This window comes from Oncorhynchus mykiss, chromosome 23, assembly GCF_013265735.2.
Source record: "Oncorhynchus mykiss isolate Arlee chromosome 23, USDA_OmykA_1.1, whole genome shotgun sequence".
Lineage (NCBI taxonomy): Eukaryota > Metazoa > Chordata > Actinopteri > Salmoniformes > Salmonidae > Oncorhynchus > Oncorhynchus mykiss.
In genome coordinates, this window is record NC_048587.1 from 35,720,371 (window position 1) to 35,736,329 (window position 15,959).

The window sequence follows — 15,959 nt, forward strand, 5'->3', positions numbered from 1 at the left end:
ATTTGGCTAAAACTATCTGGGAGTGGTCTGAGTGGGGAGGAGGAAACTGAAAACTAGCTGTTATTAGCAGAGAGGTTTGGAACGCTCTATTAACTGCTTCACCTCCTGATGATTGCACCAGGCAGGGCAAAACTCTATCCCACCACACTGAAATCTCAGGCGGTCTTTTCAAACAGCTCTTACACTCCAAGGACATCATCATTTTCACAATTTCACATATTATCCCAACCTCATCGTGTTGGAACATCACATTTTTTACTGCACAGGGTCGTTAAACATTTCATTTTAGAGGCATTTAATCTGTTATGTATCAACTCTGGAAATCAGACATAAACAAATGCATGGGACATATAATTAGGCACACCTCCATTCTCCACACCTCCATTCTTTTGTATCAAATTGTGTGTCAGGATAGCACTTCGCTCTGGAGCCTGCAGCCTTGCTGGCCTGGCCAAAGTGGCTACCGGAGGAGGGTCTAATTAGCTCCGTCACCCTTGATCATTTTCACTCCCTCAGCTTTGGACACTTGTGCATATGGCGGAGGTGCACTTGAACGCTTAAGTGGAGGAGCGAGGTGAAGGAGAAGGGAATGATTTTGGATTCAGCCGCTCGCTCGCACGCGCGCGCGCACACACACACACACACACAGCCTCTTCAACTTCAGAGTACTACATCAAATATTAATACACACACAATTCAAGCCTGCGTACACACGTGCTGATGTGCTGTCCATGGTCACACAACACGTATGTGAAATGGCAGCGTATGGTTATGTTCTAGATCTACTAAATTGGCTAATTTCCTTTCCTTCATGACAAGCAGCTAAGGACAGGATGACTGGAGTTTAGGCCAGGTTTTCAACTCTCCCCTGGGACCCCCAGCCGTTCCATGTATTTTAACTACATCACATTTGATTCAACTTGCTAACTAATAATCAAGTCATTGAATAGGTGATCAGGTGAGTTAGTTCAGGGCTGCAACAAATTTGTATAACATCTAGGGGTGTTACTGTTCATGCACTTATGAGTTTTAGGGTGCATCTTAATAGTCTAAAGTGGTCTCCTACATCTGCACTGATCTGAAAACACAGGACAGGGGAAAGCATTGTGCTGCATTCATAAGTTTACATTTAACTCTCCAATCACTCTCAAAGCAGACAAGGAGAGGAAGCCACTAGACTGAAGGGATGGATCTGTAGTCTTGCCTCCTAACTCTCTCTCTCCTCTCTCTCTCTCGCTGTCCCTCCTTTTCTCGCTCTTTCTAGGAGCTGGGTTTTGAGGAGATGCAGAGTGTGTTGCTGCTGGAGAGATTCACCAGTGTACAGGCTGTACTGGCTTCACCTGAGGCTTCTAGGGGTGAGGACTGGGGCTGTGGCGGTCATGACATTTTGTCGGCTGGTTATTGTCATGCAAAAGACTGCTGGTCTCACGGTAATTGTCGTTAATTAGGATAAACACGATTAGCATTTCCAGGCCTCCGCACACAAGCCGTTGATGTGTGCCTTTTGAACATCTACATTTAAATCAATTTAATATACACATCACAAATGTTTATTTTAGGTACGTCTAAATAATATAATTGAACTTAGCTGAATAAAATAGAAAGGCACTTGCATTGGAATGCAAAAAATAGCCTATAATTTGAAACAGGTCCTATATGTTAGATTTATTTGTCAACTATAGTTGTAAATGATACAAACTTTAGACTCTTAGAAATCAAAACATATATGGGCTGCATGATGCGACTCTAGGCTATTGATGGTTTGAGAGAAAAAAAGCTTGCTCTGTTCCTTGTCTCAGCCTGCACACGATGGTCTCTCATAAAATTATCTTATTTTTGCTATTCTCAATTTATTATTGTCTTTACTAATATTTAAAGTTAGTTTCTTAATTTAGAATGGCCCATTATCAAATGGGCAGGGGAGTAACGATGTCATCCATATGCACTCGAATAGCTGGTTCGTTTTTCAATCATGTCGGTTATTTCACTCCACGCCTTAAACACCGTTGGAGGAGCATGCATCCTCTCGCTGCGCGATCCAAACCTTGTATGCCATGGGCTCTCCAACCTTTTTCCTGCAGCTACCCAGTTCATTTGGGAAACCAAGGGAAATCTGTTCTGGACCATCGATAGTAGCTTGTTTTCACAACAAAAGAGAAAGGAGAAATGAATGGAGAAGGAGATGGAAACACAGTGGTGAGATTTTGTGGCTAAAAGGAATGTGTCAGCCTATTAATTCTGAAAATACAAGCATCGTCTAGGCCCAGACTCATGGATAAAAAGTTTGGAGCATCAGGTCCATCCAGTATGCATAATAATACGGTCCACGCTCAAAGGCAATTACTAGAATTTGTTTAATTTTGAAGTATAGGCAAGACCATTTATGTACCAAAGACATCTTAAATCGTGTGTGAAATGCGGTAGGCTGTGTTGTATAACACAATAGTTATTTTTTTTTAAATGTTTTGGTGGTTGGCTTCGGCTAATAGGTGTATGTGCATAAGCTCTAATATGCGTATGGGTGTTTTGAATGAATCATCACCTTAGAAAGCACTGTTCATTTTGTTGTTAGGTTTTGAAACAACATCCACAATGACCATATTTTACACTCAGTTTCAAACAGTTGTTGAACTTCTTTCTTCAAATTGATCACAGTGAGGTGAGTTTTAAAAGCACATACTGTTTTGATGGGTTTGTCATTTTCGATTTCATTTACATTGATGTCAGAGCGGTTAAAGGGACAATAGAGCCCTGAGTACCAGGCCAGTAGCCTGGGGCGGCAGGTAGCCTTGCAGTTAAGGTCGCTGGTTTGAATCCCAGAGCTGGCAAAGTGGAAAAATCTGCCGTTCTGCCCTTTAACACCCCTTATAAGATCTGGTCGCCGGGTGCCGACGACATGGACGTCGATTTAAGGCAGCCTCCCCACAGATACAGAGCTTTCCATGCAGAACTTTCCATTAGTGACCTGATGGTTGTTAGCGAGTTGGGTATTACCAACGCATGTCCAGAGTGCATAAGAGGAGATTACCATGACTCAACGGTCACGTGGAATTTTACTGCGGTCATGACTGCCAGTGTGGCAGTAATACGGTCACTGCAAAAGCCCTAGTTACGACGCTCTCACACACATTTTAAAAACTTTATTTGAATCCACAAATTACTTTACATTTGAGAAGGATTCAAACATTTCAAAGTACATGACTATCTGGACACTTATGGATATAGATAGCACGTTCTACAGAGCTACACTACAAATGTCACCTGACATGGAGCAGTACCTTGCTAGCTGCTTTGTCTTATCCAGGCACAAACGCCACCCACCCACCATCTAGGCTGTGCCAGTACATGCAATTTCTCGTCTAAACCTAGAGGGCAGCAATGTCAGGAATTTGTCTAATTTCAATGACTGGGAAAGAAAGCAACACATTTAAGTTATTGCTCTGGAATGTGAAGGTTGCACATGTTTTTTTTTAAATGTAATAATTAATTTGTCTTCCCTCTCCTCAGTGGTGAGCCAGGACTCCTCATTCAGCCTGCCAGGGTAGGTGGATATTAGCCAATCATGTTTACCCTAAAGGGGTCATGGCCCCTGATTTTAAAATATAATAACATATACACTATCGTTCAAATGTTTGGGGTCACTTAGAAAATACCTTGTTTTCCATGATAACATATAAGTTGCAAAATTAATAGAAAATATAGTCAAGATGTTTGACAAAGTTATAAAGAATGATTTTTAATTGAAATAAAAATTGTCCTAACTCTGCTTTGCTGCAAATGGAGGATTCTTTGACGAATCACAGCCTTGCAGACCTTTTGCTTTCTAGTTGTCAATTTGTTGAGGTAATCTGAAGTTGGATTGGCTTGATGGGCACTTCTTACGTACCATACGGTCAAGCTGCTTCCACCACTACCTCAATAGGGTTGAGATCCGGTGACTGTGCTGGCCACTCCATTAGAGACAGAATACCAGCTGACTCCTACTTCCCTAAATAGTTATTGTGTAGGTTGGAGCTGTGCTTTGGGTCATTTGTCCTGTTGTAGGAGGAAATTGGCTCCAATTTAAGCGCTGTACACAGGGTTTGGCATGGTGTTGAAAATTGGAGTGATAGCCTTCCTCCTTCAAGATCCTTTTTAACCTGTACAAATCTCCCACTTTACCACCACCGAAGCACCCCCAGACCATCACGTTGCCTCCACCATGCTTGACAGATGGCATCAAGCACTCCTCTAGCGTCTTTTAATTTTTTCTGCGTCTCACGAATGTTCTTTGTGATCCGAACACCTCAAACTTTGATTCGTCTGTCCATAACACTTTTTTCCAATCTTCCTCTGTCCAGTGTCTGTGTTCTTTTGCCCATCTTAATCTTTTCTTTTTATAGGCCAGTCTGAGGTATGGCTTTTTCTTTGCAACTCTGCGTAGAAGGCCAGCATCACGGAGTCACCTCTTCACTGTTGACGTTGAGACTGGTGTTTTGCGGGTACTATTTAATGAAGCTGCCAGTTGAGGACTTGTGAGGCATCTGTTTCTCAAACTTGACACTAATGTACTTGTCCTTTTGCTCAGTTGTGCACCAGGGCCTCCCACTCCCAATTCTATTATGGTTAGAACCAGTTTGCGCTGTTCTGTGAAGGGAGTAGTACACAGTGTTGTACAAGATTTTGTACAAGATGCAATTTCCTGCATGGAATAGCCTTAATTTCTCAGAACAAGAATAGACTGATGAGTTTCAGAAGAAAGTTTTTTTGTTTCTGGCCATTTTGAGCCTGTAACCAAACCCACAAATGCTGATGCGCCAGATACTCAAACCTGTCCGTCTTTAGACTAGTTATTACTTCTTTAATCAGAACAGTTTTTAGCTGTGCTAACATAATTGCAAAAGGGTTTTCTAATCAGTTAGCCTTTTTAAAATGATATACTTGGATTAGCTAACACAACATGCCATTGAAACACAGGAGTGGTGGTTGCTGATAATGGGCCTCTACGCCTATGTAGATATTCCATTAAAAGAATCTGCTGTTTCCAGCTATAATAGTCATGTCTGTATTTCTGTCTACACTGTATTTCTGATCATTTTGATGTTATTTTAATGGACAAAAAAATGTGCTTTCTTTCAAAAACAAGGACATTTCTAAGTAACCCCAAACTTTTGAACGGATATATATATCTATAGATATAGATATAGATATAGATAGATATAGATATATAGATAGATATAGATATATATAGATATATAGATATATAGATAGCGATAGCAGTTTGGACACCTACTCATTCCAGGGTTGTTTAAATTTTTTTTTTTTTAATTCTGCATTGTAGAATATTAGTGAAGACATCAAAACAATGAAATAACACATGGATCATGTTGTAACCAAACATTTTTTAAACAAATCTAAATACACTGCTCAAAAAAATAAAGGGAACACTTAAACAACACAATGTAACTCCAAGTCAATCACACTTCTGTGAAATCAAACTGCCCACTTAGGAAGCAACACTGATTGACAATAAATTTCACATGCTGTTGTGCAAATGGAATAGACAACAGGTGGAAATTATAGGCATTTAGCAAGACCACCCCAATAAAGGAGTGGTTCTGCAGGTGGGGACCACAGACTACTTCTCAGTTCCTATGCTTCCTGGCCACTTTTGAATGCTGGCGGTGCTTTCACTCTAGTGGTAGCATGAGACGGAGTCTACAACCCACACAAGTGGCTCAGGTAGTGCAGCTCATCCAGGATGGCACATCAATGCGAGATGTGGCAAGAAGGTTTGCTGTGTCTGTCAGCTTAGTGTCCAAAGCATGGAGGCGCTACCAGGAGACAGGCCAGTACATCAGGAGACGTGGAGGAGGCCGTAGGTGGGCAACAACCCAGCAGCAGGACCGCTACCTCCGCCTTTGTGCAAGGAGGGGCAGGAGGAGCACTGCCAAAGCCCTGCAAAATGACCTCCAGCAGGCCACAAATGTGTCTGCTCAAAAGGTCAAACACTCTCTCAGACTCCATGAGGGTGGTATGAGGGCCCGATGTCCACAGGTGGGGGTTGTGCTTACAGCCCAACACCGTGCAGGACGTTTGGCATTTGCCAGAGAACACCAAGATTGGCAAATTCGCCACTGGCGCCCTGTGCTCTTCACAGATGAAAGCAGGTTCACACTGAGCACATGTGACAGACGTGACAGTCTGGAGACGCCGTGGAGAACGTTCTGCTGCCTGCAACGTCCTCCAGCAAGACCGGTTTGGCGGTGGGTCAGTCATGGTGTGGGGTGGCATTTCTTTGGGGGGCCGCACAGCCCTCCATGTGTTCGCCAGAGGTAGCCTGACTGCCATTAGGTACCGAGATGAGATCCTCAGACCCCTTGTGAGACCATATGCTGGTGTGGTTGGCCCTGGGTTCCTCCTAATGCAAGACGATGCTAGACCTCATGTGGCTGGAGTGTGTTAGCAGTTCCTGCAAGAGGAAGGCATTGATGCTATGGACTGGCCCGCCCGTTCCCCAGACCTGAATCCAATTGAGCACATCATGTCTCGCTCCATCCACCAACGCCACGTTGCACCACAGACTGTCCAGGAGTTGGCGGATGCTTTAGTCCAGGTCTGGGAGGAGATCCCTCAGGAGACCATCCGCCACCTCATCAGGAGCATGCCCAGGCATTGTAGGGAGGTCATACAGGCACGTGGAGGCCACACACACTACTGAGCCTCATTTTGACTTGTTTTAAGGACATTATATCAAGTTGGATCAGCCTGTAGTGTGGTTTTCCACTTTAATTTTGTGACTCCAGACCTCCATGGGTTGATAAATTTGATTTCCATTGATAATTTGTGTGATTTTGTTGTCAGCACATTCAACTATGTAAAGAAAAAAGTATTTAATATGAATATTTCATTAATTCAGATCTAGGATGAGTTATTTTAGTGTTCCCTTTATTTTTTTGAGCAGTGTATATTTTATGTTTGAGATTCTTCAATGTAGTCACCCTTTGCTTTGACAGCTTTGCACACTCTTGGCATTCTCTCAACCAGCTTCATCAGGTGGAATGCATTTCAATTAACAGGTGTGCCTTAACTTAATTTGTGGAATTCATTTTCCCCTTAATGCGTTTGAGCCAATCAGTTGTGTTGTGACAAGGTAGGGTAATATACAGAAGATAGCCCTATTTGGTAAAAGACCAAATCCATAATATGGCAAGAACTGCTCAAATAAGCAAAGAGAAATGACAGTCCAGCATTACTTTAAGACGTGAAGCTAAGTAAATTCGGAAAATGTAAAGAACTTTGAATGTTTCTTCAAGTGCAGTCGCAAAAACCATCAAGCGCTATGATGAAACTGGCTCTCATGAGGACCGCCACAAGAAAGGAAGACCGCGTTACCTCTGCTGCAGAGGATAAGTTCATTAGAGTTAACTCCACCTCAGATTGCAACCGAAATAAATGCTTCAGAGTTCAAGTAACAGACACATCTCAACATCAACTGTTGAGGAGGAGACTGTGTTTAATCAGGCCTTCATGGTTGAATTGCTGCAAACTACTAATAAAGGACACCAATAAGAAGACTTGCTTTGGCCAAGAAACACAAGCAATGGACAGTAGACTGGTGGCAATCTGTCCTTTTGGTCTGAGTCCAAATTTGAGATTTTTGGTTCCAACTGCCGTGTCTTTGTTAGACTATCGTGGAAATTTAGTACTGAGTGATATTTGGTAATTTCTTCAAATAATCAACTTCATTCAATATCGATGAATTATTGCAATAATGAGGCTGGTCGACTCACCCACAACACTTGAGTGTTGGACCGAGTAACCTAACCTTTACACAAATGCAGAGTACTACATGTAGTTGACGTTAACAATGCTCAGTCATGGTTGGTTCAACCCCCCCCCCCCCCCCCCCCCCCCCCCCCCTCATGCAGACCAAGGAGCATCATAAGCCACCCCTGTCGTTATCTGCAGGTGGGTTGTTGTCTTAACCCCACCCTGTCTTAGTTTCCCAGATTATCCCTACCAGGAAATTATCCCAATCTGGTGAGATTTATCAAAACCAAACAGGACAAACACCTTCATACATCACTCAATACATTTCTATATATCACTTGGTATGTAAACTTCAATCCAAAACCCTCAAAAGACTGGTAATTCCCCCACTTTGACACGATTCACATAGTGACTGTGTTTTAAAAACAATACTACAAATTCAAATTACTACCCTTAACTCCCCAAAAAACATTTCTACCCATAAACTTCATAGTAAAAATAGACTAGAGACAGGTCTATCCTTCTCGTGGTTCTATTAGTTATATAACTTCTCCTTAATTATCAGTATTATAAATTACACTTTAAATCATCATCGAATGTCTCTCGGCATTCCAGGGAGGGCGATTAAACCACACTAGAAAGGACAGAGGTCGGAGTTCATTCAAACTCTTCAAATAAGTGTTACTTTCTCTAATTAGACCAATTATCTAAAAACATTTCATATCCCAGGTTTACACTAAGTTTCTCCAGTACATTCTTTTATCAAAATAATTTGCGTGTTCAAGTAAAACTCTGAAAATAAAAACTTGTGCCCCTTTTTAAGCTACCTCGGCAATAACACGTGTAAACCCTACTAAAACCAAATGAAATAGAACACTCACAAATCAAACATAGCATTTTAAAAAACACTAACAAATGTGTGGGTTCTTGAAACTATGGTAAAAACAAACAAAAATGGTCAGGCCTTATTTAATGAACTCTTTGCCTTCAGATACCTTTTTATAAAACTGCTGTATTTCACTATACTAATCATAATCAGCAACCCAAAGGTATTAAATACAAACAAAACATGATGATAATAAGTCCATTGTACTCCCTCCCAATCACGGCTGGATGTGATGCAGCCTGGATATTCAATACTCATTTCAATCTAGATTAAAAAGATTATAATTTTTTATAATACTATCTGCTGGATATTCCCTTTTTTACTTCACACTCATTAAATGTCTATTTTAAGATGAACCTGTAATGCGCTAAATGTAGAAAATACATCAGCCAAATCTTAATCAAGCCAAACAATTCAAATTTGAAATTCTTACTTTCCAATTTACCTACTTTCCTTTGTTACCTTCACTAGTCTACTTTTTTTCCCCATTAAACTCAGAAAGCCCTCTACAATCTCAACTGTACACTATGTCTGGTTTTCTGTCTAACGCTATGTTACCAGGTAAAAACATAATTTTGTTATTATGGTCAAAACAAACACTTCTCAGAGGCCACTTTAATTACACTCATCTCTTCCTCCCTTTCGTCAATTCAATAAATATATTTGAAAATAAAACAAAGTCTCGAGAGATTAAAACTCCTATGGTTTTCCTGAGTTGCATTGTTCTCGAATCTCCCAAATATGTTCTCTTGTATCGGTGGTTGCACTTTACCATATAATACCTCGTGACCCTGCTCTACCACATAGTTTACTACCACATAGTTTACTACAACATAGTAGCTTCATCCTGTCATTATCTACATGTGGGTTGTTGTCTTAACCCCACCCTGGCTTAGTTTCCCAGATGCAAGGGTGATTTAGAGACACTGAGGAATTGTTCTAAACTCCTCCTGGCTACCTCGGATAAACCCACCACATATTGTCTTTGTAATTCAGTCTTTAGCTCATTTGTCAGCTCAAGCCATCTCTGGTGACCATACGCCCAGATTAGCTGCAGGGAACTAGTGGAGATCATAAAAACAGTGACACTAACAGGACAGAAATATCCTTCTGTTTATTAAGCATTAATTGCTAACTATTAATATCAAACAATTCAGGTAAATGTAATTTTTCTATCGCAAGATGCAAAGATTGGGTGAACGGATGATCTCCGCATATGTGGTTCCCACTGTTAAGCATGAAGGTGGTGGTGTCGGGCGGGGTGCTTTGCTGGTGACACTGTCAGTGATTTTATTTAGAATTCAAGGCACACATAACAAGCATGGCTACCACAGCATTCTGCAGCGATATGCCATCCCATCTGGTTTGCGTTTAGTAGGACTATCCATTTGTTTTTTAACAGGGCAATGACCCAACACACCTCCAGGCTGTGTAAGGGATATTTGACCAAGAAGGAATGTGATGGTGCTGCATCAGATGACCTGGCCTCCACAATCACCCAACTTCAACCCAATTGAGATGGTTTGGGATGAGTTGGACCGCAGAGTGAATAAAAAGCAGCCAATAAGTGCTCAGCATATGTGAGAGCTCCTTCAAGACTGTTGGAAAAGCATTTCTCATGCAGCTGGTTGAGAGAATGCCAGGAGTGTGCAAAGCTGTCATCAAGGGAAAGGATGGCTACTTTGAATAATATAAAATGTATTTTGATTCGTTAAACTTTTTTGGTTACTACATGATTCCATGTTATTTCATATTTTTGATGCCTTCGCTATTATTCTACAATGTTGAAAATAGTACAAATAAAAACCCTTGAATGAGTTAGTGTGTCCAAACGTGTGTGTGTGTGTGTGCTTACAGTGGCAAAGTATGTGAACCCTTTGGAAATACCTTGAGTTCTGCATAAATTGGTCATAAAATTTGATCTGATCTTCATCTAGGTCACAACAATGGACAATCTGCTTAAACTAATAAAACACAAACAATTATACGTGTTCATGTCTTTATTGAGCACACCGTGTAAACATTCACAGTTCAGGGTGGGAAAAGTATGTGAACTGCCCTCGGTCATACCACAGCATCTCAATCGCATTGAGGTCAGGACTCTGACTGGGCCACTTCAGAAGGCGTAAATTCTTCTGTTGAAGCCATTCTGTTGATTTACTTCTGTGTTTTGGGTCGTTGTCCTGTTGCATCACCCAACTTCTGTTGAGCTTCAATTGGTGGACAGACACACTAACATTCTCCTGCAAAATGTCTTGGTAAACTTGGGAATTCATTTTTCCATCAATGATAGCAAGCTGTCCAGGCCCTGAGACAGCAAAGCAGCCCCAAACCATGATGCTCCCTCCACCATACTTTACAGTTTGGATGAGGTTTTGATGTTGGTGTTCTGTGCCTTTTTTTTCTCCACACATAGTGTTGTGTGTTCCTTACTAACAACTCCACTGTATGTTCATCTGTCCACAGAATATTTTGCCCGTAACACTGTGGAACATCCAGGTGCACTTTTTCAAACTTCAGACGTGCAGCAATGTTTTTTTTATTTGGACAGCAGGTGCTTCTTCCGTCGTGTCCTCCCATGAACACCATTCTTAAGTGTTTTGGGTATCGTAGACTCGTCAACAGAGATGTTAGCATGTTCCAGAGATTTCTGACACTAGGTTTCTTCTTATCCTCATTGAGAATTCTGCGCAGTGCTCTTGCAGTCATCTTTGCAGGACGGCCACTCCTAGGGAGAGTAGCAAGAGTGCTGAACTTTCTCAATTTTTATAGACAATTTGTCTTACCGACTGATGAACATCGAGGCTTTTAGAGATACTTTTGTAACCCTTTCCAGCTCTGCAAGTCAACAGTTCTAAGATCTTTGTTTGAGTCATGGTTCACATCAGGCAATGCTTCCTGTGAATACCGAACTCAAATTTTGTGAGGTTTTTTTATGGGGCAAGGCAGCTCTAACCAACATCTCCAATCTCATCTCATTGTTTGGACTCCAGTTTAGCTGACTCCTAACTCCAATTAGCTTTTGGTGTAGTCATTAGCCTAGAGGTTGATACTTTTTCCAACCTACACTGTGAATGTTGAAATAATGTATTCAATATATACAAGAAAAATACAATTTGTGTTTTAGTTTAAGCACACGGTTTGTATATTGTTGTGACTTAGATGAAGATCAGATCAAATTTGACCAATTTATGCAGAAATCTGGGTAATTCCAAAGGGTTCACATACTTTTTCTTGCTACTGTATATGGATGGATGGATAGATTGGTATGTATGCATGCATACCTTTTGGATTTCTGTGGGTGTAACACGACGACTGTGTGGACGTAAGTGATGTCTTTTCCCTATTCGGTCTCACTTTCTTTCCTTCAGGTCCTTGTGTGCGTCTCTCTGGGTGGGGAACGTGACCACTGAGATTGCTGAGAAACACCTGTTGGACCTCTTTCAAACCTATGGGGAGATAGACAGCATACGAGTAATCCACGAGCGGTTCTGTGCATTTGTCAACTTCAAGAACGCCAACATGGCATCGCGGGCCATGGAGAAACTCAACGTGAGTGGCCTTCTGTGACATAAGATGCTGTGGCCTCTTTTCTGTTTTGTATATTGAAGTTCTTGTTAACTTTTTCTTGACATTTTATCTTTCGGATTCTTACAAAAATGCACAATGAAGTATTTTCTATTGATCTTAATGTATTTGTATTTTATGGGTGTATGTGTATTCCCTCACAGGGCTACAGTATAGAGAACACAAGGTTGGTGGTTCGCTACCCAGACCGTAACACCCAGAGGGTTCTGCCAATCCCCCTCAAGAGTAGCCCCCCCGCATCGCAACAGGCAGCTGCTGCTACTTGGTAAGGAACCACACCCTTATAAGGCTGAGATATGCAAAAGGTAAAACGGTGCCACTGGTTGCCCCCAGGCGCATTTATTGTTTTGTTTTTGAAAAGGAGATGAGCATCCAGCAACGTAATAAAAATAAAATGTGGAAGACAGATTTTCAGTTGAATGCATTGTTGTACAACTGACTAGGTATCCCCCTTTCATTGTTGTAATACCGTAAACAGATGTGGCTATTTCACTGCAACTTTAAAGGATCATTCATTAATTCCAAGTTTTTGCCTATTTCAACAACGTAGGTAAATCAAGAATAAGCTAAAAGCTTTGTAATGGTGGAATAGTTATAAAATAACTATTAAATAATAAAAAAAAACTATAAACCAAAAGGAAATCAGTTGAGGATGAGCCTACTTGAAAATGGGTATAATTTCATCCCAAAATCACCTCTACATAACATTCCAACCTTTTTGCCCCTTTTCCAGTCCCAGACGTCGTGGCCCAGTGAACGGAGATGAGTGTTACTTCTGGAGGACCACTGGCTGCCATTTTGGGGACAAGTGTCGCTACAAACACATTTCCGAACAGAGGGGCAAAGACAGGAAGCCCTGGCAGCCCTGAGCACAGTTTCCTCCCCACATCTGGGCTTTTATAGAAACTGGATCATTACGAACACTGACTGAGCCGAAGGACTATTAAATTGGGCCATGTTCTCCCCTCTAGGACAGCAGGAGAACTGTTGTTATGGAGGACAATGTTAAGACTAATAAAATGGTGGACACCATAATTAATGAGTGGACACCATCATTAATAAGAGCGTATTTTGACTAATAATGGACCAATTAACAGCCGTTCCCCTTGACCACAGCTCGGTGTTTAGGCTCATCATGGGAACCAACCTCAAAAGCTTTAAGCCTTAAAACCTTATCAGCCTTTACAGTTAGCATTCGTTAGCCTAACCAGCCATGGCCTCTCTAAATGAGTCTAGTTCAAGGCTTAGAGGAAGAAAGGTGTCATACATTGTCAAGATTCTCTAGGAGGAGCTCTCCTTTCTCTGCTTTGGTGAAGGTAACCAACTGAACAATTTTCTATGACCTCTGTTCGATCATTTATCTGATTTGAGTCTTGATCCTGGGAAAGTGAAAATGGGTGCTGTTTCTCTAGTAAGGGCAAGCTGCAGTCTCGGTCCCTTCAGCCCTGGCTATGCTATGCTATGCTAATCTACAGCCACTACTGTCTGGGTTTTGTGGCCTGTGCTGTCCTTGTCCTCCTTCTCTCATTTCCCAACCACATCTGTCTTACCGTGCCAATACCGTCAGAATGGAATAGGCCCTCCACACCAAAGGAGACCCAGAAGCCATGCAGCAGATTCACCCTGATGTTTCAGTTCCTCCCTAAAAGGATGGTGCCTCCCTTCCACTCTGACTTGGTGCTTAGTAACCTTATAATAGTATAATGTTCATTAGGCACCAAATGTGAGAAAACAGACACAGGGAAGGACTACCTGGATTTCTCCAAAAATAAATGTTCCATTTCCAAACATTTTCCTTGGCATGCCCTAATGAACATGACCCAATGCTTGATCTACCCTGGGCTATGGATCTGTGCTATTGGCCTTAGCTATGTGGTCCATTGCAATGTGCACAAACCCCATAATGAAGATCTAAAGAGAGGTTGGGGAAGTGAGCAGTACCACCAAATTCCATAAAGGTAACTTGTTCTTCAGTGTATTAATGTGTGTTTTCATTTTACTACTGTACCCGATGGTCAACCACTTAAATGCACACTGAATCTGTTGGGTGATTTTTGACACTGAGAATTGATTGACACCTACTTTTCTGTGTTTGTCAAGGTTTGAGTAATTGTAGTTATTTAGTAAGCTAGGTTTTAAAACATCTTGGGAAATAAGCCTCTTGTTTCTTGAATGAACCAAATATATTTTTCTTGCGGTTTCCATCTACCATCTATTCTCTAGAACAAGCACCCTCTTCGTCCTATGAAGGGACAGAATCACTGAATTTACACTGTATTCGGAGGGTATTCAGACCCCTTGACTTTTTCAATATTTTGTTACGTTACAGCCTTATTCTAAAATTGATTGTTTCTTTTCCCTCAATCTACACACAATAATGACAAAGTGAAAACAAGTTTTTCAATTATTTTTTTTTTTAAACCGATACCTTATTTACATTATTATACAGAAGAGGAGGTTCTGCTTTTCTGTGGTTGCCTTGTTTCCAGCCTCGTAGAGATTGGTCAAAGCAAACAAAACTTCATATTGGGGAAAAAGTCACATGAGAAACCACGAGACTATTACCTTTTAAACGACTCGCAGATGTGTATTTTTTTTGTTTGTTTCATGACCAAGTACACAGTTTTCACTCATTTGGGCCAATGCATGTTTAATAATTTTGATAGAAATACTTAATTGTTAATTTCTGTGTGGTGCCCACTTTTTTTTAATTTGGTGTGGTTTTAGTAAAGTAGTCCATTTCGAGACCCTATTTAAAAAAATAAAAAATATTTTTTAAATGATATCCCACAAAATCGGTATACGCACAACTGTTCAACTCAGGCACTGTAATCTCTGTTTATGCTAAATCTACCAAATATTGTGTTAAACTATTCTGCACTGCCAAAGAGTCCTTTGTAAGTCATACATTTATTTGAATAATTTCAGCCTCTGTCTTTATTTTTCTGTTTTCGTCCTGCCGTTATGGTGTATGTAAACCAGTGGTGTCATCACGCACACACCCTATTCTATTCACTGTTTTCATGGAACAACTGTCCTATTATATATTCTGCACTTTGGTTATTTATCAATTTTTATAAAATATGGTTAGGCAGATCTTTGAATGTTTGTGTGTGTATAGAGGTACAGTGATGCAGAGTAACAATTGGAACAGCTTCTGAAGCTGAATTGAGACTGAGGAGGCTGTCGACGCTATCTTCAACTGCAGCTCATGGTTAAACACACACAGATGACTGATAGCGGGTTAGAAGTATACGGGCACAGTGATCCTGGTTCCTCTAGGTTTCTTCCTAGGTTCCTGCCTTTCTAGAGTTTTTCCTGGCCATCGTGCTTCATCTGCATTGCTTACTGTTTTGGGTTTTAGGCTGGGTTTTTGTATAGCACTTTGACATCTGGTGATTTGAAAAGGGCTTTATAAATACATTTGAGTGGTGTGTAGTTTAGCTTGCTTAACACCAGGGGGCATAATGGCATCTATTAAAACAACTCAATCCAAATAGAAAGGAGAGTGGCATTTGTAGCTGGATTGTAAATGTTATTTTCCAAAATAGGTATTGAGATTTTAGTTTGCTCCTTTAACTAGCAGTAACTGCAGAGCTTGATCATCACACGCAATGACGCTGACGTGTGTGTCAGTCACTTACCTGTATGTGAGCGAGATGGAAGCTGACGGTTAGTATTTGCATGGAGGATCGATGGATGGTGTGTGTCACAGATAAAATCTTGTTTTGGT

General features: G+C 41.1%; 1 protein-coding gene across 3 annotated transcripts in view; it reads left to right on the top strand.

The window, feature by feature from the left end:
- Positions 1-15,322, top strand: part of zgc:123010 (RRM_SF domain-containing protein) — a 48,641-nt gene extending 33,319 nt beyond the window's left edge. For 2 of the 3 annotated variants that reach the window (XM_021580868.2, XM_021580866.2), the window contains exons 11-15: positions 1,265-1,430; positions 3,508-3,541; positions 12,010-12,190; positions 12,370-12,491; positions 12,960-15,322. In XM_021580868.2, the coding sequence (XP_021436543.2) occupies positions 1,265-1,430; positions 3,508-3,541; positions 12,010-12,190; positions 12,370-12,491; positions 12,960-13,095 (639 nt within the window). In that variant the 3' untranslated portion in view covers positions 13,096-15,322. The remainder of the gene's footprint in view (positions 1-1,264; positions 1,431-3,507; positions 3,542-12,009; positions 12,191-12,369; positions 12,492-12,959) is intronic. The other variant, XM_021580869.2, reaches the window with a different exon arrangement.
- Positions 15,323-15,959: the final 637 nt, after the last annotated feature.